This window comes from Asparagus officinalis, chromosome 5 (assembly GCF_001876935.1).
Source record: "Asparagus officinalis chromosome 5, Aspof.V1, whole genome shotgun sequence".
In the NCBI taxonomy this organism is placed as follows: Eukaryota; Viridiplantae; Streptophyta; class Magnoliopsida; order Asparagales; family Asparagaceae; genus Asparagus; species Asparagus officinalis.
In genome coordinates, this window is record NC_033798.1 from 19,184,320 (window position 1) to 19,207,754 (window position 23,435).

General features: G+C 36.8%; 2 protein-coding genes across 2 annotated transcripts in view; one reads left to right on the top strand and one right to left on the bottom strand.

Annotated features, from left to right (window-relative positions):
* The window catches only part of LOC109841593 (auxilin-like protein 1), a 29,837-nt gene extending 10,667 nt beyond the window's left edge, over positions 1-19,170 (top strand). The window contains 9 exon segments of the mRNA XM_020410549.1: positions 3,305-3,624; positions 9,225-11,797; positions 11,800-12,209; positions 12,297-12,375; positions 12,519-12,586; positions 12,705-12,770; positions 12,847-12,936; positions 13,822-13,998; positions 18,965-19,170. Of these exon segments, the coding sequence (XP_020266138.1) occupies positions 3,305-3,624; positions 9,225-11,797; positions 11,800-12,209; positions 12,297-12,375; positions 12,519-12,586; positions 12,705-12,770; positions 12,847-12,936; positions 13,822-13,998; positions 18,965-19,000 (3,819 nt within the window). The 3' untranslated portion in view covers positions 19,001-19,170.
* Positions 19,294-23,058, bottom strand: LOC109843175 (dihydroflavonol 4-reductase). The gene is made up of 6 exons (XM_020412107.1): positions 22,796-23,058; positions 22,090-22,259; positions 20,399-20,593; positions 20,162-20,321; positions 19,869-20,061; positions 19,294-19,786 (listed from the first exon to the last, which is right to left on the bottom strand). Exons 1-6 carry the CDS (start codon positions 22,923-22,925, stop codon positions 19,579-19,581), a joined length of 1,056 nt encoding a protein of 351 aa, XP_020267696.1. The 5' UTR covers positions 22,926-23,058; the 3' UTR covers positions 19,294-19,578.

Here is a 23,435-nt window from a genome sequence, read left to right on the forward strand (position 1 = left end):
AGAGGGAACAAGAGGAGATACAATTGTTCATTAAGGGCATGCCGCTACTTCCCATGAGATGATCTCGCGTAGTGTAAGAATCTTGACGGTCAATGCGAATGAAAGTGGTGAGGGCGAGTGCACAGCGCACCCCCCAGGCACGTCAATTCATTCGCCAGTTCGTCAACCAACAGTCTCAGCTAAGCATAACAAGCTAACGAGTCGCACCGATAGACGGTAATCCATGATACAGCCGAAACAAGATCGTAAGAGAATACAGGAATACTCGAGGTATGAATAGGTAGTCTTCTGATAAAGATCGGTCTCACTCGCTAGGATAACAGAACGCGAAAGCGCTAGAAATATAACGAATGAGTGGAAGGTGTAGTCAAATTGAAGGTGTTTCACAAGCTTCTCGCTAAAGCATATCAACCTCATTTAATTGGGCGCGGTGTGCTCTAAATATTCAAAGGATTCATTAAAGCTTGATGGAGATGTTGAAGAAGCTTTGAATCCCTTTGGATTATTTTATCCAAACACGAGCACGGCCTCACTTCCTGGTAGTTGATATTTATACAAGGAGGTAATTTTGTGAACCCAGCTGACGCGTGGGAATTCACCAGGAAGGTGAGCACGGCGGTTACGCAGGAATTAACACCTAATGGTGAACATACGGCAGCCGCGCGGTAGACACAGTGACAAGCACGGCGAGCGTAGTCCCGAGCCCCAAACGTGTTTTCGATAGTTTTAAGCGGTTTTCGCAGGATTTATCTATTCCAGGGGTTCCCAACTGACTTAATATCATCCATAAATGTAGTTAGGCAGTTATTAACTGAAGATAAGGCCAAATCGCTCATTCTCATCCGAAATACCCGCATCCGAAGCCCTATAAATATGAGCTTAGGGCATCTATTTTACTGATCTGGAAATCAAGAGGGCGAAGTGCTGTCAAATTGGAGAGTGGAACACAAATTTCTAAAGAGTTAGCAGATCTTTGCAGAGTTCCTTAACAAAAAGAGAGTTCGAGAGATCTGAGACTTGTTGCCCCCTTATTCCTCCGGATTTAAGCTTAGTCTTAATCTAGAGAAGAGCCGTAATCTCGCTTGGTCGAGATTATCGCTGCTGTGATTACTTCCTTCGTGAAGTAAGAGCATTGATCATCAATCTTCTGCTAACCGGATCTGATCCGTAGGCTGTCCACGGATAAATCCCGGCACGGACAACGATCCCGCACAAGCAATAGGAGTTAGAACTACTATTGTGTGTAGTTTGAACGAAAGTTATGATTTTTTTTAATTTAAAGTCTTATAAAAAGGCTATTTGTTCGAGTTTATTGTAAACGTTTAAAGTTGTAATTGATTCTTCAATGAGATCAACTCTCCACCCAAACACAGATACTAAACATGCTTTAGTTTCGATTTGATATATAACATGATTATTGTGTTATAAGATCACCGCATAGGCTAGATGAAATAAATAAATTTTTTTACTTAAACCATGGAAATATTAGCAACCACTAATGTGATATGAAATCTTAAATATACTAAACAACATAGATAGAGTTAGCTCTGATACCACATGTTAGATATTGAAATCTAAATAAATACAGAGCACGCAACAGAAATAAAGTAAACTGAAAGATACCTCCAGTCATTGTTGTCTAGATAGACCTATAACTTAGAAAATTAGATCGAAAGTAGAGATAATCTAAGTATATACATAAACAAAGAACAAAATTTAGATCACCGTTAGAATACATAAAATAGAGCAAACATAAAGAGTTTCTAGCCTATGCCTTACTGAAAAGCCTTAAATCTGATGGAGGAACTATGACTGTATTTATAGACTAGGTTAGGACCCTTCTGTTATAACTAGAATTCTTAAAAGAAAAGACTTCTTAAAACAGTTTCCATCCATCAGGGGAAACTACATAGATATGATCTTATCTAAATCCACTATAACTCTTTATAGTATAAGAATTTAAATATCATATACATAGATATGATCTTATCTAAATCCACTATAACTCTTTATAGTATAAGAATTTAAATATCATAACAAATTAAGATAATTTGTATCTCTAAATCCACTATAACTCTTTATAGTATAAGAATTTAAATATCATAACAAATTAAGATAATTTGTATCGAGTGGGCCAAAACTCTATCCACATACAACATTCACATCCAACTTTAGCGGATATGAATATAAATATTCTTTACCGATACATAGTCATATTTGTATCCGTGATTGGCAAGTGGATATAGACATTTCAAGTGTCACATCCAAGCCATATCTGAACCGTGTACACTCCTAGTGCTAACCTATTTACGTGTTCGTATGTTACCCCACAATAACAAAAGTCTAAAATTCAAATGATATTGAAATATGTTATATTATCCCAAGAAAAAAAGAAGTTATAAATTTTAAGTTCCCTGCAACAAGACAACCAAACAAAAAAAAAAAAATCTAAAGAAACAGGACTAAATGACGCTTAAATAACTTATTATTTAACCATATTTACAATTAAATATTTTAAGTTGTAAAAAATAGCACTTTGATACCCTAAGTTATAAAAAGGTAGCACTTAAATATCTTAAATTGTAAAACACCGACACTTAAATATTCTATTGTTTCACCACTTTTACATGTAAATATTCTAAGTTATAAAAAGTAGTACTTTAATACACTAAGTTATAAAAAAATGGCATTTTAATTTTAATACTCTAAGTTACAAGATAGAATCACTTTAATACTTTTCGTTAGTTGTTAGGATATGTTCTTAGAAATATTTTTATGATAACTATCAAAAGATACTAAATGTATTATTTTTTTTACAATTTTAAATATTAAAATATTATTACTTATAAGTATTTAAAGCGTAAACACTATGAAACTCAATAGGGTACTTTTAAGCCATTTAGCACGTCATGGATTGGGAACCGAACTTAAAATAGCAAAAGCAGTCCCACGTCTCTTTCCCACTCCTCCCCAGCTTCTTTCCGCTATTTTAAAGTAAATTCCCTCTTTAATTAATTAAAATAACAATCAACTGAAAATTTACCTTTTCTTTATTCTTTTAAAAAAAAGCCAAATGAATGAAACTGCAAAAAATTGGCAAATATTAATACTGGGACCCTATAGGAGTCGTGGACCCAACGTAGCAGTGACCCAATAGTCCACAAACATTTTCCCACCTTTAAAATAATAATTTAAAAAGTAAAAAATAAATAGGAAAAAAGAGGAAACAAAAGCTGACGCTGACACAGTCCCATCAGCGCCGAAGCAGAGCTCGGGAGAAATTGAAAAGAGAACTTGGCCCTAGCTGGTCTCTCTCTCTCTCTCTCTCTCTCTCCCTCCCTCTCTCTTCTCCCCCCCNCCGGCGAAGCACTCTTACGGCGACGTCTTCAGATGCGCCTCCAAATCTAATGACTATGCTGAGATCTTTGGAGGGATCTCGGTCGCCTGCTCCATCCCCTTCCTTGATCTCCCGCCTCCGGCTGAGGATTTCGAGGGAGTTGGCGAGTTGATCGATTACCCGGAGATTTTTGGGGGTTTTAGCGGAGGAGATTTTGGTGTTGATTACGAGGAGTTGTTCAAAGGGAAGAGGACGACGGGTGAGAGCTCAGCTTCTTCGAATGGGAGGTTTGCTTCATTTTCTTGCTCTTCTTAATTCCCTTTATTTATGTTGGTTTTTGTTTAGGATTTCAGTTAGTTGGATTTGGTGGGTGTTAGGTGATTTTTCTTGTGGTACAAGTTTTTTTTGTTAGTGAAAAGTGGAATAAATGGGATTTTGAAGAGTGGGGTACTTGCACAAAAGTGAGCTTTTGTCAAAAGTTAGATTTTGAATTTTGGTTGGAGTTGTATTTGAGTATTTGAGTATACTGGAAAGCGAAAGAGCCTAGGAACCTATAAAGATTGAACATCTCTAGCTATTTTTGGCTAAATCTTTTGGGATGACCTCCTTTTGTACAGCTAGCTAGTTCTTAACTACATTGTTCTTTATGAAGTTTGTATTGCATGGTGGAAATAATTAGGAGAAGTACTAAACTAAAGTTTGAGACTTGAGGTGTTATTTGGCAATGAGCTCAATGAGAGATTAAGGGTAGATAACCCCTCCTTAACTGGCCAAAGGCAAAAACATAGACAGTGAATAAAAGTGAGTTTTTACCCTTCGTAGTTTACTATATACAAACATCACAAATGTTTAAGAGATTTAGATAACCCAACTAGACGGCTTATAAGGATTAAAACCAAGTGAAATGTTTTTTCTTTTTTTTGGTGACAAGGAACTTTGGCATGGCCATTGGCCTGTCAGATATCAAGAAAGATCCCGAGCACAAGCAACACCCACTACAAGGAAGCCGTATCCCCACTACTGGGGGACCCACCACCACATGAATGGTCACCTATAGGGCCCCTTAGCCCAAACCTAACGTCCAAAGCCTGACAGAACTAGCCAAATAAACCTTGAATCCATGGGTCCTACCTTAATCCCCCCATGTCTCCTGTGAACAAGTGGGCCTCGACCCTAGTCACTCCGACTATTGGTGTGACCCATTAAGATGCCAGCATACCACCTGGGTTATCCATGCTGGGTTATCTGTACCACCCGGGTTGAAATGTTTACTAATCCATGGCAAATTAAGAAATAACCACATTAAAGAAAATGGTGACCACCTGGCCTCAACTCCAATCACTCTGACTATCGGTGTGACTCACCAAGATGCCAGCATACCACCTGGGTTATCCATGCTGGGTTGTTCATATTGCCCAGGTTGAAATGTTTGCTAATCCTTGACAGATTAAGAAATAACCACGTTAAAGAAAATGGTGACCATCTGGCCTCAACCCCAGTCACTCCAACTATCGGTATGACCCACCAAGATGCCAGCATACCACCTAGGTTATCCATGCTGGGTTGTCCATATCACCCGAGTTAAAAATGTTTGCTAATCCTTGACAGATTAAGAAATAACCACGTTAAAGAATATGGTGACTATTCGTCCTCTTAGAAAACAATACGGAGGAGTTCAAAAGTTAATACGAGTCTTACCTCTTATCATATGTTAACCGATCCTTCGATTTTCTTTCAAAAAAGTTGGTACGATTCAACTTGAGTCGTGTATTTTAGATCCTTCACGACAATGATTTGAGGTATTTGATAAATTTTTTTTGTAAAAATATTCCTTTCATTGAGGATATAACTTTAAGCTAAACAATACAACTGCCATTTCTTCCAAGAAATAGATTCCAAATAAGGTGAGTGAAATAAATGAAAACAAGAGCTTCTCATTAAATTTGTGAAAATGATGACCTATCCATAGGTACAAACAAATTATAATGTTTTACTTCAACCTGAGATATAAACAAAGGCGAGGTCACTCTTCCTAAAGTTTCTCAAGGAAGGCATGAAAACATAAAGGATTTGTGTGAACATGAAGTAGATATCATGTTTCCATATCCTTATGATTTCTAATTTGTATGTCTCGATGATAAACTAGGAAAACACCTATGCCAAAATTGGTTCACATAGGGATGAACATATTAATTCACATGAACACGGACATACAATAACGAAAGGGGTTATTTATGTTCAAGCGAGTTTCAACAATACTATTACACATCAAAAGGGGTTATTGTACTATTACACATGACACATGTCAGATTATTAATGTGTTTGCTTAAATTCCTCATCATTAAACCTTACCAAATGAAAGCTAAAGGTTTTTTTTAGTTCACTTTCAACCACTATTTTAAATATCCCGACATGACCCGATATATCCCCTGATATATCCTTTTACAGGGCTTGTCGCAACCGATATGATCTTTAAATATCCTTTATGCTTTTTGGGTACTTCGGGCGATATATCCCGGATACGATCGAGATATCAGCCAATATGTTGGCTGATATATGCTTTATATGACTTGTCGCAAAATAATATACCGCATTTGGAAATTTTTGGGTGAGGTATCATAATTTTCCTATTATATCAAATGACATTTTCGCCTAAAAAATTAGACCATATTTGTACTTTTATTTGTTTTACAAGGCTGATTAGTGATCTTAAACATATATTTTTACATTTTGTATGCTTGCATTTCCGTAAGTATGTAAAGATTACATTTTAGTACATTATTAATTATACTATATATGAAAACATTCGTTATAGCATTCCGATATTTACCACATATCCCTGATATATCCCGATATCTGCAATTCAATATGAATTTTGGCCATCCTATATTTTCCCGATATCTAACATTTAAAACCTTGCTTTTAAGACCGGTGCAAGCTATTGTAATGAAAGTGCATTGCTCTGGTACCTAATTTGACGTTTGATAATTGGGTAAGGCTGAATCGTCAAGTTAAATCTTCCTGGCTTTGGCTGTAACATAGGGTGTTTGTTATTCTCTTTTGGTAGTCTTAAAGATCAAGAGAGGGGGATTGCTCACTACTCTTGGGCTTTTGGGCTATTGACTCAATAATGTTTTTCGCTTGATTTGTAAGAGCTCATTCTAAGTTTGTGATTTTCTCGGTGGCCTTTCAATCTATCCTTAATTTACAATGCATAATCCTCCTAAACTCTCCAGGTCAAACATTTGGTGTTTTCAGACAAAAGGTGGTTTGTCCAATTTCATTTTTTTTGTCATTCTAGGAATCTGATGAAACTGTAAGTACTTTGCCATGTACTCTTCCTGTTCCTCTAAACATACGCTTCACAGATGTCTCTCTCGTGTGCTTGAGGTTTCTGAAGTGCATAGTTTAATCACCTAAAGTCCTTTGGGGTTTAAGTGAAGGGGGCATTTCTGTCGAAAATGAGGTGTTGCTTTAAGGATAACGAGAAGAGATGGAGAACTCAAGTTGTTTCAATGGGAGGGTTGCCCTTGTTATCAGCTTATTTTCTTAATTTCTCCCATTTTATTGTACTAGATTTCATATTTTAATTTCAGTCATGCATTTTAAACTGTATGACTTGAAAGTGATTAGCTTCTTTGCTTGTGATTAAACTGTATGCTTTTAAACTACATGCTTTGTATATTACCCTCGTCTTTACCCCCATAAGAAACACAAACAAATCTGAAAATTTCAAATATAAAAGAAAATAAATAATAATAATAAAGATGAGAGGGATGGGGCTGCCACCATGCTGGCAGCCAACGAGATGGTGGTACCCTTGATGATGTCTGTGTAGGTCTTTGTCTTGGGTGAGGACAACAAAGTTGGTGCTGGATACGTTGATGTGCTGCTTGCCTTGGACAAGGATGGAAGTGCGGTGAGACAACCATTGTCAACTATCAAAAACCCAAGCCATTGTCAGAGATGGAAGGAGTGAAGGTTTAGTGAGAGAGGAGAGTCCAATTGAAAGATCCAAACTCTAGACCACCTGATCAAATCTAATGAGTATAGGGTTTTTATGATATAAGACCTCCGAATCTTCTTTATTTCTTTATTATACCCCCTAAATCTTGATATTTGTACATTAGACCTCCGGGTCCTTCAAGCAAAAGACCCCATGGTTAGTTTTTAACTTTAATTTGTTAAATTGCTATGTAAATGTTAGGGAAATTTGTTTTAACTGACCATTTTAGAGGATTTTAAATATTTTAAATAGGGTTGTGTTCTTCTCCAACCTCACACACATACACACACACACTCTCTCTCTCTCTCTCTCTCTCTCTCTCTCTTCATCTTTCTCCTATGATCTACTTCTTTTCTTTTTGGTTCTTAAAGTCTTTTAGGGTTTGAGATTTGAGAGGAAAATAAAGATAGATTGGGAAACATAGAGAAGGAGAAGGAACAAAGGTAGAGGAATCATTTTGGTTCTTAAAGTCTATTAGGGTTTGAGATTTGAGAGGAAAATAGAGATAGACTGAGAAACATAGAGAAGGAGAAGGAACAAAGGTAGAGGAATCATTTTGGGTTTCCAAGGGTTACTATTGTTGTATTTTACTCTACATGGTTAAGAGCTAACCATGCTTAGATAAAAAATTTGGATGGTAATCCTCCATGGTGTCCTTGTTAAAACAACTTTAAAAGTATTTTAGGGTCTTAACTAGAAATACCAATATTTGAGGTTCTAATATTGAAATAAAAAGCTCTAGGGGTCTTATATCATAAAAACTCATAAGTACAACAAGGTAGTTTATTTAAATCTTTAAGAAATAGATGAACTAAAGAGAACTTACGGATATACCAAAAGTATTTCTGAATATAAACTTAAGGGGTAAGTTGAGCATCTAATTGTGAATTGGAGGGTAATTTGGCTAGTCTAATAAGGGTAGTTTAGTCATGTCTTACATTGTTCCTCCATCTTTTAACTCAAGTTAGTTCTGATCCACTCAAATTCTTAATGGCTTTTCTCATGGAACTGGGTTCATTGTTAAATTCAAATAGTTGTTCTGTTTGGTGAGGCAGTCTTGCAACTGCTTTTTAGAAGAATAGGTTGTTCCTTATGGTGACAGTCATTATTTTGCTATGCTTCATTTTCTAACTCTGTCATGCCGTCTATATCCAGTTGAATTCGTCTTGTTTTGCTTAAATGAAAGCTGATTTTAGAGATGTTCCATCTTTTCTTAACGTGAAATTTTAGTCAGTATATGAGGTGCCTCATTTTCAGCTAGTGTCTTTTTATATATATAAATGAGTGGATAGAAACTTTGGTGGACAAAGGCTTGGTGTCCACTTAAGTTGACATAAGATCACCTCTATATATTGTAAGGCTCCTATAAACTTAAGTGGATAGGAACCATTGTCCACTAAATTTTTATTTCTTTGATTTTTCTTTGAGATTTGTGCTAGCATGTGATACAAATCAACGCACACATCTCAAAGACACCCTTCGTGTCTAGCACGAATCTCAAAGCAAAATCAAAGGCTAAAAAGTTGGTGGACAACAAGCTCCTATACACTTAATTTTATAGGAGCTTTACTCTCATACACACGCGCACACACATACATACATACATAGGGAATGATGGGTATGAGTTGGCGGCTTATTATGCGAAATGAGCTACCAAGAGATAGAGTGATGAGGTTCACGCCTTTTGATGTAAGTAGCAAGGTGGGCCTCAACACATGACTATTTCTTGGTAGCTCATTTAGCAAAATGAGTCGTCATTTCATAACCATTATTTCCACACACACATACAGTCTTTCTGAATTCCATGTGGAAGTTACTGCAAAACTTGCTGATTTTGCATATAAGAACTTCTGTTGAATGTTTGTCATTTTCTTGATACAGAATCCGTACAGATGTAATGTTTGGCCAGCATGCAGAAGTTTCAGACATCTCACCTGAAGTTGCCACTAATGATCATGTGGGTTGTTCAAATGAGAATAAGTTTTTATCAAGTTCGGATCATTTGGATGATGGCCCAAAGCAATACAGTATGCTGTATCATAGAACAAGCCGTGGTAGTGTGGATGATGTAATTAATGGGAAGATACACATAACTGAACTTCATGTTGTTCCTGAGTATACCCATATGATTAATTCATGTCTCTCACAGGATGTAAAAAGCAACACTTCTCCAAACACCCAAACCAAGGATCTCCTTTCTAATGTAAACCATAATGGGCGATCAGGTGATTTAGAACAAAACGTAGTTCCACCCACCTCTCCTACTGATAATGCAAAGAGTCATGGAGCTGATTGGGGAACACATCACAAAGAATATAGCTCTGGGCATACTGCACCTGAAGATGATCCTGTGAACTTGAAGCATCATTCACGGTTTTCTAGCAATTATTCTGCATCTAGTGGCGATATGCCTCATTCTGATGTTCCATATGTAAGTGTGTCTGACATCAATCTCCGAACACGACCATCTAAAGTTCCACCGCCTTCAAGAGCGCCTCCCAAATTAGTTAGTAAGCAAGAAAATATTAGGAGTCATCAAATACGCTACAGGGTTGGTGCTTCCAAAAACCATGGTGTTCAGGGGGTTGCTAAGGACGGTTCCTCTTGTTTCCTTGATGTGGAGATTGATGCTAGTTCAGCTGCTGCAGCTTCTGCTGCTGCTATGAAAGAGGCAATGGAGCAAGCCCAGGCTAGATTAAAGAGTGCAAAGGAATTAATGGAGAGAAAGCGAGATAATCTTCAGAGTCATAAGCTGGGGCACAAAGAAGGTGCTAATTATGCTGAAAGGATAGAGGTTAAAGCTTCTGTAGAAGGAATAGATTTGAAGGATATGATGGTGAAGAAACCCTTGCAAACAGCAGACAAAGGAATGAAAGAATATACTCAGGCTGACATGCAAAAATTCATAAAAGCCGCCAAAACAGCACCAAATCACAATGAAAAGGAGAGACATGTTATAGCTGATCACCACTCAAGGGAAGAGAATGGATTTAATTCATCTCATGTGGGCTATAAATCAGAAGGGGTATCTGGGGAATGGAAAACTGAGGAGCAATTCTATGAGCTGATAAACAATGAGAAAAAGTTCCGAGCAATCAAAGAGGCCTCCAGGCAGGAGTTTGATGAGAAGAAACCAGAGACGACTGTAAAAGTCAATGAAGACATGGAAAACTATACTGAAAAGGATGGACTAGCCAATGAGATTAATAGGACAGTAATGCTGCAGAAAACTGATGAAACTATTCAGAGCAATGCGATTGGTAACAATTCAAAAGGCTCTAATATTGATCAAAAGGTGGAAAGCAGAAATACTCCTGAAATAGTTCTCGAAACATGTATAGTGAAAGAAATCAAACCAGAAGTCTTTTCTAGTTCTCATCACCGAAATGTTCATAAGAAGCTACAACTGCCTCAAGATTTCCTTACCAATAGAGAGGATCTAAGTAAGTCAAATGCTGGTGAGGAGTCTTCTTCTGGAGAAAGTCAAATGAATGCAATATCTCCTGACAACGCTTTTAAATTTGGGGAGGTTTATCATGATGAAGAAGAAAATATTCAAGTGTATGATGCAGAAGAGGGCTGTGTCCTTGTTGACACGGAGAAGAAACTGAGTGGAACTTGTGATACTTCTGCATCACATGTAATTGTGGAGAAGCCAGAAATCTTCTGCAGGTTAGGTGTACAACATGAAATTGTAAATGAAAAGGGAGGTGCCTCCGTAAACTGTGTGATGGAAGCAGAGGAGGAAGTGGCTCATCGAGATGAACCTTCTGAATATGTAAGGGGAAATGATAAGCAGGAATCCTGTTATCAACAAACTGAATGTAAACTAGAAGACACGATTTCAGATAGTTATTGTCCAGAGAGCATAAAATTGGATGGGGCTGAAGGGTCATGCATGCCAAAGGAAAATATATTGATGAATAAAGTGGCTCAAAAGGATAATATGGTCAAATTGAACTCGTCTGTGGAAAATAGTGTAGATCAAGAAACTCAGCTGGAGCTTCAGCAGAATGAGAAGAAACAGAATGTGGATCAATCGTCACCAGTGGTGGAGGATTCTGTAGAGCGAGAAGCTTTGGGAGATGAGCACATAAAGAGTGAAAATGAAAAGTATGAAGAAGACAGTGGGGTGCTCGGTGCAGAGAGAGCACACATCCAAGTTGATCCTGCTCAAGAAGTCCTTCAGAGGGCTGAATACAAGAATATAGGAGATGTCCAAGAAGGATCTAGGGTTGAAAATGAGAATCTAGGAGATGCAGAAGTCTGCCAGAAGCCATGGAGTTCATCTCATGATCCTGTAGAAACTCTGCAAACTGTAGTGGCGGAGAACTCTAATTCTGATATGCAGAAAAGAGAAAAAATGGCAAATGAACAAACAAAACAAAGAGAAAGAGAACATGAGAAAGAACAAGCAAGAAAATTAGAGGAAGAGAAAGAAAGGGAAAGGGAAAGATTGCTTTCGAAAGGGCGACACGTGAAACACATGAACGAGCCCGGGAGTGGGCAGAAAGGATTGCTGTGGAGAGGGTTACTACTGAAGCTCGACAAAGAGCAATTGCAGAAACAAGGGTAAAAGCAGAGAAAGCTTCTGCTGAAGCTTTGGAGAAATCATTAGTTGAAAAAGCATTAAAGGAGGCTAAATTGAGGGCAGAGCGTGCAGCAGTTGAGCGAGCAACAGCAGAGGCTCGAGAGCGTGCTGTAGAAAAAGCACTTGCTGAGAGAGCTGCTGCTGATGCACGCCAACGTGCAGAGAGACTCAATCCTACTTCTCGAGACAAGAGCATGAAACACAATGAAACTGGTGACTATTTCAAGGTAAGTGATAAGGCAGATAATGGGATAAGGCTAAAGACCAATTCTTCTGTAAGTGATAAAACATAACTGTAGTTACATATAGCGACTTCTTAACTCTCTGCACTTTGTGCTCATACATAATGATGCATCCTGCAGGATGTTCTACGTGATGTAAGATTGCAGACTGCAGGACCTTCCTGCAGCTCAAAAAAGTGTTCAGATTCTTCTGCTCATGGTATATTTGATTTGCTATTTATTTTTTTATATTTTTAGGCAAGTCACGGATGCACTATTAAATCTTGTAAGAGAATTCATGAATGTTCTCATAACTCTTTTCTTTTTTACTATTTGAAACTAAAGGCAATCAGTTTTATGTAGGTGAAGTTGAGTCTCCTTTAAGGTGTAAAGCAAGGCTGGAGAGGCATCAGCGGACTGTCGAGCGTGCGGTATTCCTTAACTTCCTTAACTCTACATGCTTTATATGTTTGTAGGAGTTTTTTTAATACTAGTTTTGGGTGAATTGCTCGTTTAGAACTTTTCTAATCACTTGCAGTTTCCTTTCAGGCAAAAGCTCTTGCAGAAAAGAATTTGCGCGATGTGCTAGCTCAAAGAGAGCAAGCAGAGAGAAACGTAAGATAATTTTGTTATAGAAATGTAAAATATACGTAACTCTCCTTCTCTTATCCTGATCAACCTGTGGTTGCAGAGGTTGGCAGAATCATTGGATGCTGATGTAAAGAGGTGGTCCACTGGGAAAGAAGGGAATCTGAGAGCATTGCTATCGACTTTGCAATACGTATTCATTTTTTCTTTCCTTTTCAACTTAATTAGGTTTAAGTTAAGTTATTCTGGTCCCTTGCTTTATATTAGTGTTTACTTCAATTATTTAATGATAAAGTGAGTCAAACAATTTTATCCCTTGTGTAAACCAAAGGCCTTCACCCATGTTCTCTGTTGGAACTTTTGGGGTTTAGTTGAATAGAAAAGCCAGCTTGTTGTATGCTAAAATTGCCTGACACTGACGTGTGGATTGTTTATTCTCTGATGTGACTTCTAACAAGTTTGGTGCATTCTTAGCTTATGGAATTGACCTATTTGTTTGTTAATACTTAATGTGTGATCTAACTGTTTCTTAATGTTTTAGTGTAATTGACCCACCTGTGTTAAACGTAAAGGGTTTCTTTTTTATGTTTAACAAATTTATTCATTGATATAATGCTTTCAAACCAAATTATTAAGATATAAGAAAAATCATATTATGATTGAGTGTCTACACTTGTACGCGAAATACTTTTACATTTCTATCTTGTATGTTAAATTTCAGTCAGTAAACCTTGAAATGAAAGTTATACAGTGTTATCTAGGTTAACTTTTTTTCTTTAGCCACACATGCTTGGTCATGTCGATTAGCCATTGTTTTAAATTGCTTCATACATTCAGAATTCAGTTCCTTATTCATTTTTATCGATGTATATTCCGTCAACTCTTCACTTGCTATGTTCTATTAACTTATGATAAAAACTGGATTTAGGGCTTGCAAAGATTTTCCTTTTTTCTCTTTTTAGGCAACTTATTGCAATTTGCGTCTGGGTGCATAAATGTCAATGAGATGATAGTTATAACTGTAAGAACTCATGAGCATATATTGCTGACAACTTTCCATTTTTAATGTAATTGGCAGATCCTTGGCCCTGAAAGTGGTTGGCAGCCAGTACCTTTAACGGATGTTATTACTGCCGTTGCTGTTAAAAAAGCTTATAGGAAGGCTACTCTGTGTGTGCATCCTGACAAATTGCAGCAAAGAGGTGCTAGCATTCAACAGAAGTACATCTGCGAGAAAGTGTTTGATCTTCTTAAGGTATGTTTTCATTTATATTACCAACACAGCTACACTGGACTATTATGTAAAGGTATTTTTTGTCAAATTTAATTTAATTACATTTCTTGTTACATGAAATCCTTTGCAAATGGGATTAATAATTAACATCAAATTTCAGAGGGGGTAAATATGATGCTAGAGTGCACTTGTGTAAGAAGTTTATTTTTGAGATATAAGGGAGTACTGGTGTTTTCTTTTTTGTATAGATCTATCCTTCTGTGTTGGTGAAAATAATGGCTATTTAAAAGTTAAACAAAAACGTTTGGATTTCTCCTTACATCTAGATGATAAGTTGATGGATTGACAAGGACAAGGGGTAGATCCAATGTAATACAGAGTGAGAGGTAACAAAGAATTTCATACCTGTTTCATTAATTAGATGTCCGTTAACAAAGGTGAATGGAGAGAATGAATTCATCTAGCTGATCAAATATTTGGGGTCAAGGTCTTTTGTTGTATAATCCGTACCTTTAACGTGGTAATATAAGCATCAATAGTTTCTTAGTGAGATTTGATGTTGGTACCTTTGGAGCACAAAGTTCCCCTATAGAAACTGGAATGCAAAATATAGTTCTCAAAGTGATAGTAGTTAAGTAATTGAGTTCGTAAGAAGTTAGTAAATATCATATATTTAAGACAGGGAAGATAAGTGAGAATTACTAGAAGATGTTCAATGTATTATTTATTTAGCTACCAAAGTGATACCTGAGATACTCGTTCTGTAGAATAATATGTTCTCATATTGAAAAATATTAATTCATTGCCTCGTACTCTTAGCATAAGCCACGTAATTTTGGAGACTGATTGAAATATGAATGAAACTGTATAACTTTCTTTTGCAAGGATTGAGTTATAAACCTTCATATTTTTGTTTCATTTAGATATTATCCCACCATAAGCCTGTCCAGTACGCATGGCAAGGATCTCTTTGTAGGACTGTTCAATCCCTGTACAAAAAAAATTTAATAGCTAAACATGATAATATGTGAAACTTTTTTCATGATTCATTGCTAGCTAAACATCACATAACAAGACTTTCGAAATGAAATTTCAAATTAGAATATAGTGGTTACAACAATTTTATTCTCACTCATCAACAACACAAAATATATCTTTTTAATATAAGGCACCAATCATTATATACTTATTTACCGTTCTATTTCAAAGGTCAGTTTAAATAATTTTCATTGTCAAAAATGCTCTTTCAACATTTGCCATTGTAACCGGCAAGATTTGTGTCAACTTCACCAATTTGGACACCTAAAGATATAAGATCCGTCCAACAAATTTCTTAGCAAGTTTACTGATCCCTTGAATTTCAACAGAAATCATGATGAGTAGCTACATAATAGATGTAGTTATCAAGTTGATCGTAAGAAAAAAAAAACTCAGGAGAGTTCATGTTCACTACAAGAAACTTACGATAGTTTCACTTTTAGTGCAAAGACTTTTATACTTTCGCCCCCATCATCTAAACTATGGTTTAGATAATTGGTTAATCCCCCAATTTCATGCAAAGGCTTTCACTATAACTCTCTTATTTTTGATTGGCCAAGGTGGGGCCAAGGCCCCCTTGGCCCCCACCTGGGTCCTCCCCTGTGTGCAAACAGTTACTGAAAATACAAACAGTTACTGGAAATTGTTTGTAAGCTCCTCATGACGTGCAATGTGATTCAGAGGCTTTTTTGGGTCTTTGAGGCAACATTATGCCTGCCAAGGAACAAGAACCGTAAGTCCAGATCATAAGTTTATATGAGGAAAACAAAGCCGAACCATGGGGATGCATTGATAACTAAAAATATAGTTCATCTAATTTTCTATATCACAGGGGGATGGTGAAAGGGCTAATATGACTATGCAACAATGTGATCCTTAAGAATATCAATAGGCCATGTGAAAGTAGTTTCGAGAAGGAGGTTAGCGGTTCATTTTTGTTTAATCAACAGAAGGTGCCTGAAAGAGGTTATAATGATGGACAACAATGTTGTCTGATGGATTGGGTAGTGAAATGGAAAAAGCTCTACACGAGGCATTTTGCCCCTTTCTTTACCATTCGTCTTTTGGAAAGTCTTCCATATTTTCTCTAGTCTGCCAGGTGTCAAATCTCTAGCCTCCCAGTTGGCAGTCAAAAAATTATTGTACCTCCAGCAGGTTTTCTTCTTTGTTATTTCTTTTTTAGAAAGATTTCACTTCCACATCATACTTGTATTTACCTAGAATAATTTTTCAAAACAGGCTGATTTAACTTTTTATTTTTCAAAATCGACCGTTTATTTTTTTATTTATCAAAATCGACCCGGTTTTGTGATTAGCAGGTTAATCACTATCCTAAATAGTCGGGGTTGCCAACCCCGACTATTTAGGAGGGTGTTAAACCCTAATTAACGGCCTTAAACCCTAAAAATTAATGTCCTAATTAGTCGGGGTTGGCAACCCCGACTATTTAGGATAGTGATTAGCCTGCTAATCACAAAACCGGGTCGATTTTGATAAATAAAAAAAACGGTCGATTTTGAAAAATAAAAAACTAAATCGGCCTATTTTGAAAAATTGTTCATTTACCTATGCAATTAATCATGATCGTGTTAGATTCTACAGAAAATAAAAAGAGCTTATTGTCTATAGATAAGCTATGAAGCACCGACTCTCCAAATCTGCCGCCGAGTCCGTCTCCGACGCGTGTCGGACGCGGACACGCGTTCGACACGCGTTCGACACGCGTCGGACACGTGGTCAACACCCTCGACACGGTGAACGCCGTCGACACGCCGTCAACACGCCGTCGACACGCCATTTTTTCTGATTCTTTCTCGACACGCCGACTGAGGGTTACGAAGCGATTATTGGGTTTGAAAACCCACTGTTTGTGAACCCGTTTCGAAATAAAACCTAAAAGCAAAGACCGATACCTCTCTTTTCTCTCATCCGGCGAGTGGCGGCTGCTTCTCTCTCTCCCTCTCTTCTCTCATCCTAGGGCATCAGTTGTTTCCCCCATCTCAACCGCGGCGGCGAATCGGAGACCACCCAGAGGCGGCGAGTCGGCGACCACCCAGAGGCATCGGCTGTTTGTAAGTTTTTTGACCTTTTTTTGTTTTCTTTTTTTTCGGCTGCTTTTCTCTCTCCCTCTCTTCTCTCTCTCACATCTCCTCTTCCCCTGGTTTCTCTCTCTCTCAGAGGCATCGGTTCTTTTTTGTTTTCTTTTTATTTCTTCATTGTTTCTGCTCTATTAATGGAGCCAGTTCATATTTTGAGTTCCCATGCAAAGAATAAATGTGTGAGTGACCTTTTTTCTTGGTTTTCTTTTTTTTTCTTCATTTTTTCTGCTGTATTAATGGATCCAGCTCATGTTTTGAGTTCCCATACAAAGAATAAATGTGAGTTTTTGACCTTTTTTCTCGGTTTTCTTTTTTTCTTCTTCATTTTTTCTGCTGTATTAATGGAATCAGCTCATATTTTAAGTTCCCATACAAAGAATAAATGTTATTAAGACTGGACTTGTTCACATATGCATGCTCTTTTTTTATTAGACCATTTTCTACAATGTAAACTAATATAAAACTAACTGTTATTAAGTCTGTGCGTCTAGAATTTTTTTTTGATCAATGCAAACTAATAAATGTTATGAATGCCTCTTTTTGGTTTTAATATTGGTTGTTGACAAGTCAAATCTTTGAGTTGGTTAGTATGTGTGACTGGACAAAAGAGGCATTTTCTATTGTACATAGTAGTGTTAAAGGCAAAGCAAACCTATTGATTGGGCAGTTTATGTCTTGAAAGCATGACCGATCATATTAGGCTATGAATTAGCAGGAACGTATGATTTGCTTTGTGGAATTTCACTCATTCCCAAAGCATGATAGGAATTTAATTCAATATTAATCTATATATAATAATAATATTAAAAAAATTTAGCCGTGTCGTCGTGTCCTATTTTTTTGGGTTTTGCCGTGTCCGTGTCAGTGTCTGTGTCGTGTCTGTGTCGCCGTGTCCGTGTCCGTGCTTCATAGTAGATAAGTAACCAAACCTAAATAGCGTTGTGGTGCAATTTTAAATCACAAAATCGTACACAGGAGATTCTTGTTCTCCAAGCAGATGGGATACAACATGATCAATATCTGAAAATTTGGCTGAAGCTGAATTTTTTTCTCTCGTTTACTTTTTTCTCTTACTTTACACAGGATATGATATGTAGGACACTTCTCCCAATAAAAGAATGGGCATGTCCGACACATTTGACATGATATGTGTTCGACACTTCCGAACTTCTAGTTGCAGTAGCAATTAAATATAATGGAGTATGTTGTCCCCTTTATGTGAAAGCTGATTATTTTATAGATATTATACTAAAATTAGGTTCTTCTATTTATACAGGTATTTATAGGAGTCGAACATACATACATTCATATGAAAGTTATACTTATAGTCATGCGTTTTTTCTACATTTCAGAAAATTTCCGTGTCCAACATCCAGTGTCTGTGTTGGATTACAACACTCGTGTCGTTGTCTACAGACCGTTGAGTTACATGGATTTTTTTTCCTTCAAATATTTTCTCAAAGAAACTATTTGTTATTTTACTTACGTGACAACTTCACATTTATTGATAAATTTGCTTATGGAAAATTAATTTTTATACTTACTTTTTCAAGGCATACTATAATAAAAACTGTATGATTTATTCCAAAAGTTACATGCAGAATACATTGAAGCGTAAATTTGTTTGACATTATCTGTTGTGTTTAAAACTTGAATGCAATATTCTCCTCTTTTTTGTTTAATAGGATATAGAAGTAATACCTAGAAGCTGCAAATTCTGGGAGCACAAACATCTTTTTCATTTCATGTTAATTCTTTTCTCATGATTTTACTGGAACTGGTAATGGATTTGGAAAAATTATCATTCGATCAAAGTTGGTAATTATAATTTCAATCTGCTGCTGATGCAGGACGCTTGGAACAGATTCAATTCGGAAGAAAGATAACAGATAACGTATAACATGGATGTTAATTACCATCTGGTATGCGTTATGATTTTAAACTGATCATGTTTAATTGTGCCTTTATAATAACTATTCTTTTGCAAATCTGTAAATGTAATATTCAATTCTTCCATTTGGGAGCACCAATTAGTAATGGTCTGAGAATCAAACTAGGAGGCCTGTGGAATGAGTATAGAGTTTCTTTTCAAGCAAAGACAGGTCAAAGTAAGTTTCCGTCATTTCATTTGTCATGCATCTGAAATTTAATAACAAAAATACATATTCATAATGTTGGATAATACTTAAATAACAAAATTTTCATAGACAATAGGATTTAGCAAACTCCAGTCTGTATATATTGCATACAGAACCTCGTGAAAGATCCTCCACATTCATCCTTTTATTTAAATAAACATAAGAACAAAATCCACACATAAATAAATTCACAATCCACACAATAGTAACTCCTCTGGAATTAAACAGAAACTATATTGTCGCCATAAAGTAATTCTATGGCTCTTTAAATCCCTAGTGTGTAGCAATAGGAACTTTCTCCTCTGTTCCAGTCACAATAGGTTTACTCACTTAAGTTGCTCTCCAGTCACTTCCAGTTTGCCATTTCCAGGGAGTGCCTCTGCTGTCTTCATGGGAATGAGATTCTTCTTTATGCATGACTTGATTGCTTCATCAAACATTTCCTTCATACTGTACTTGTACTTGAAACCGAGTTGTAAGAGCTTCTTCGAAGAGAAGTGCACTGGTTGAATTTTATCTTCAATGCCTTCAATCCTACATCATAATTTGTGTAAATATATTCATTTCTCCCTCTTATGAAAATTTGAACGTTCTGAGTTATAGTTAGGGTTCTTACTTTTGGGGGATGTGATATTGTGGATAATTATCTCTGATGATCTTTGCTAGATCATGAATAGTGGCATCATGGGAAGAGCATATGTATCTCCCTTTTGCTCTGGGATGGTTCAGGAGGAAAATGTGAGCATCGCATAAGTCATCCAAGTGAACAAGCTGGATTTGCTTAATTATTGAATAGTGGGCTTCATTTCCTGCCATACATCCATTGTATAAGCAATCAGTGAGGATATGTTTAGCTCTTAGTATATTAGGAAGAAGAAAAGGACTATTGGTGGAGATCAAGGATAATACCTGTTATCAATGATAATGCAGTGACCATACTCGGTGGCATAGTTGAGGAGATGAAAGGACCCACCACCAATGTTGGTATGATGGTGACTAGATCAATGTCGTTCTCTCTTGCGTAATCCCATGCAGCTTTCTCTGCGAGAGTTTTTGACACAAAATACATCTGCAGAGCAAGATTGTAGGCTTTATGAGAAACAGCATAATTGTAGGGCGTAAAGGAGTGTTTATTAGAAAGCATACCCATCCTGTCATCTTGATGTTCCTGCAGAACTCGATATCACTCCATGTGTTCTCATCGTACTCTGGTTTCTGATGTTCTTCCACATTAACGGTTCCGGCAGATGACGTGAAGATGACACGTTGCACTGTACCGGCTCTCTTGCATGATCTCATGATGCCTAACACTCCCTTTACTGCAGGCTTTATCACTTCACTCTGCATTCATGATCTCAAAATGCGTTACATGTGTGTCTAGCCTTCAAAATGGTGAAATATGGGAAGGGATTATAGAGTTAGTGAGCACCATGCACTTATGGAAATGAGCTTCAATACCATGATAATTTATCACTTGTTAAGTATATTTTTATACAGGGCTAATTATGGATTCATCTATATACTAAAGGAATTTAGCAACTATTCACCGCTTAAAAATTTTGTTAGCATTTTGATCCCCCTTATTGCGAAATAGAGTTATCTGCCTACTATCTCTAGTTGTCACGTGAGTAGGGGTGCTAAACCGTATCCATATTCGAGGAAATATTCGTAACCGTATCTGTTAGGATACAGATGTGGTTATTCAAATCTATAACCGATAGGATATGGTTACAGATATGTTTTTGTAGTGAAATATCTGTATCCGTATCCAAAACATCTGAATACATATTAGTCATACTCTTACGACAGTTTCGATTCATAGATTATGGATTTGTGATTAATTTTGATGATCAAGATGTTTAATCTTAGCTTTTCAGTTATAAGAAACATATTAACGACTTCTTTTGTATCACATGAACTATGTTTTTCTCAATACTATCTAGTTTTCTCATATCCGTTTTGTATCCGCATGCATATCCGCTTATATATCCGCATTTATATCTTTAACCGTATCCGATTTTATTAGCGGATATGGATATGAATTTTCCTTACTGAGATGCATCCGTATCTGTAACTGAGATGGGTAAGCGGATATGGATATGGTAAGCATCATATCCGAGCTGTATCCTGAACGAATGCACCCCTACACGTGAGTCTCATGTAACATCAGTAGGCTGCAAAGAGATTCTGTTGATATATTGATACATTATGAAGAGACCTCTTATTCTATTGTAGACGTGAGTCTCATGTAACATCAGTAGGTTGCAAAGAGATCTGCTGATATATTGACACATTATAAAGAGACCCTCTTGTTCTATCGTAGGTGTTGAACATACACGCTACACATTGGAGGGAATGACGTTTGCACATCAGCTGGGTTTAAGTTTTGATAATCATTAATTTAGAGACAATGAGTGGGTAACCCCCATACTGAAGAGGGCTTGTATGCAATCAACCATTTCATGTGATGGTTCTTAAAAGTTGAATGATAGTGAAATCTAAAGTTTATTATCAACTTAAAATCATCAGTTTATACTTAAGATTTGGAAGGATATGGCATGAGCATAACCACTCTGCCAGACTGCTGCTAAATTCAAGCAAGCCATATATGACTTTTTCCTGAAATATTCCTGAGATGGAACAAATGAAGAACATTCATTTGTATGACCTAAACTAGACATAATCTAATGTCTTAAAACTCAATACGGATTCAATTTCGTACATTGCTTGACATATATTTGCAGAGTAATTAGAAATTAGGGCTACATTTTAAAATTAAATCCCAGGAGACAAAATACATATTTGAAAAAGGAACATTGTAAAAGTTTGCAACTTACTTCTGGGTCCTTGGACTCAAAATCCATAGGAGTGGCAACATGGAACACTCCGGTGCATCCACTGATGGCAGCATCAAAGCTCCCTTCATCATTTAAATCTGCTTTCCATAGGCTAAGATTTGCTTCTGCTCCTGGAAGGTCCAACAATGGCTTCACCTTCTTCATGTTTGCTGCAAAAACCAGCCTACAACTTTTAGTTTAAAAGTCTCAGATTGAAGATCAAAGCATGACCTTTACTCTTAAAGACCACAGAGCTATTGCAGATATATCCTCTTGTACTAACTATTATGTGGATGCTTAGCCGCTTAAACCTCCTCATGTCTAAATAGGGTTATATTATTGTTGTCTGGAGTAAAACTCTTGTGTACACTTAAGCGGATAGTAACAATATTAGTCCACCAACTTCTTTATCCATTATATTTGCTTTGAGATTTGTGTTGTGATGTGGTACATATCAAGACACACATCTCAAAGATATTATCTATAACATAAAAGGAGGGCAAATATTATGTTTAGTACCCACAAGAGACTGGGGGTTCTTTTCACAATACATTGATGTCAGAAATATCTTCATATGGACATCAAGGGGTGTGATCGCGAATTAAAAAAAATTAGTAATAATAAGCGGCCAAGTCCTATAGCATGAACAGTGTATTTGCCCCGTTAATCCTTAATTATACAACATTTTAAAGAGAGATTAATATACTTGGGTCTCTAACGGTGGCCCTGACAGTATAGCCTTGTTGAAGGAGCTTCATCACCAGCCACGAACCAACGTAACCACCGGCTCCGGTAACTACCACCGGTCCCTTCACCTTCGCCTTCATCATCGTCATCTCTCTCCCCCCCACTCTTCGTTATCACAATATATTATATAATGCTGAGAAAAAAATATTTCCCAACTAGTTCACTCAAATTAAATATTAGCTGAGACGAGTAGATAACAAGTAGAGATGTTATTCCGATGGAGAATCGTCTATCTTATAAAACATTCTCACAGAGAAAGACAGGTTTCTGTACTTAGATAATACTAGTTTGGCCGAATTCAGACTGTGATTTTGAGCACCCGCTGTCCCTCTCCATCTAACCTTCCAATGAGTTGGAGGGAACGTGCCATATCCACCATTCAAGCTACCCTAATATCTTTGTTATTTCAGTTTCTATATTGTTTTATTATTGATTTTTTTGGTGATTAATAGCATGTTTAAACAATTACATGAAAACAACTACAATGCGTACACCTTGGTTTATTCCACATGCTTCGCACATAAATTCCTTAATTTATTTGCGATGTATCTGCAAACTTTATGTTTGTTTGCAATTCAATTGCCAGAAAAATATGGATA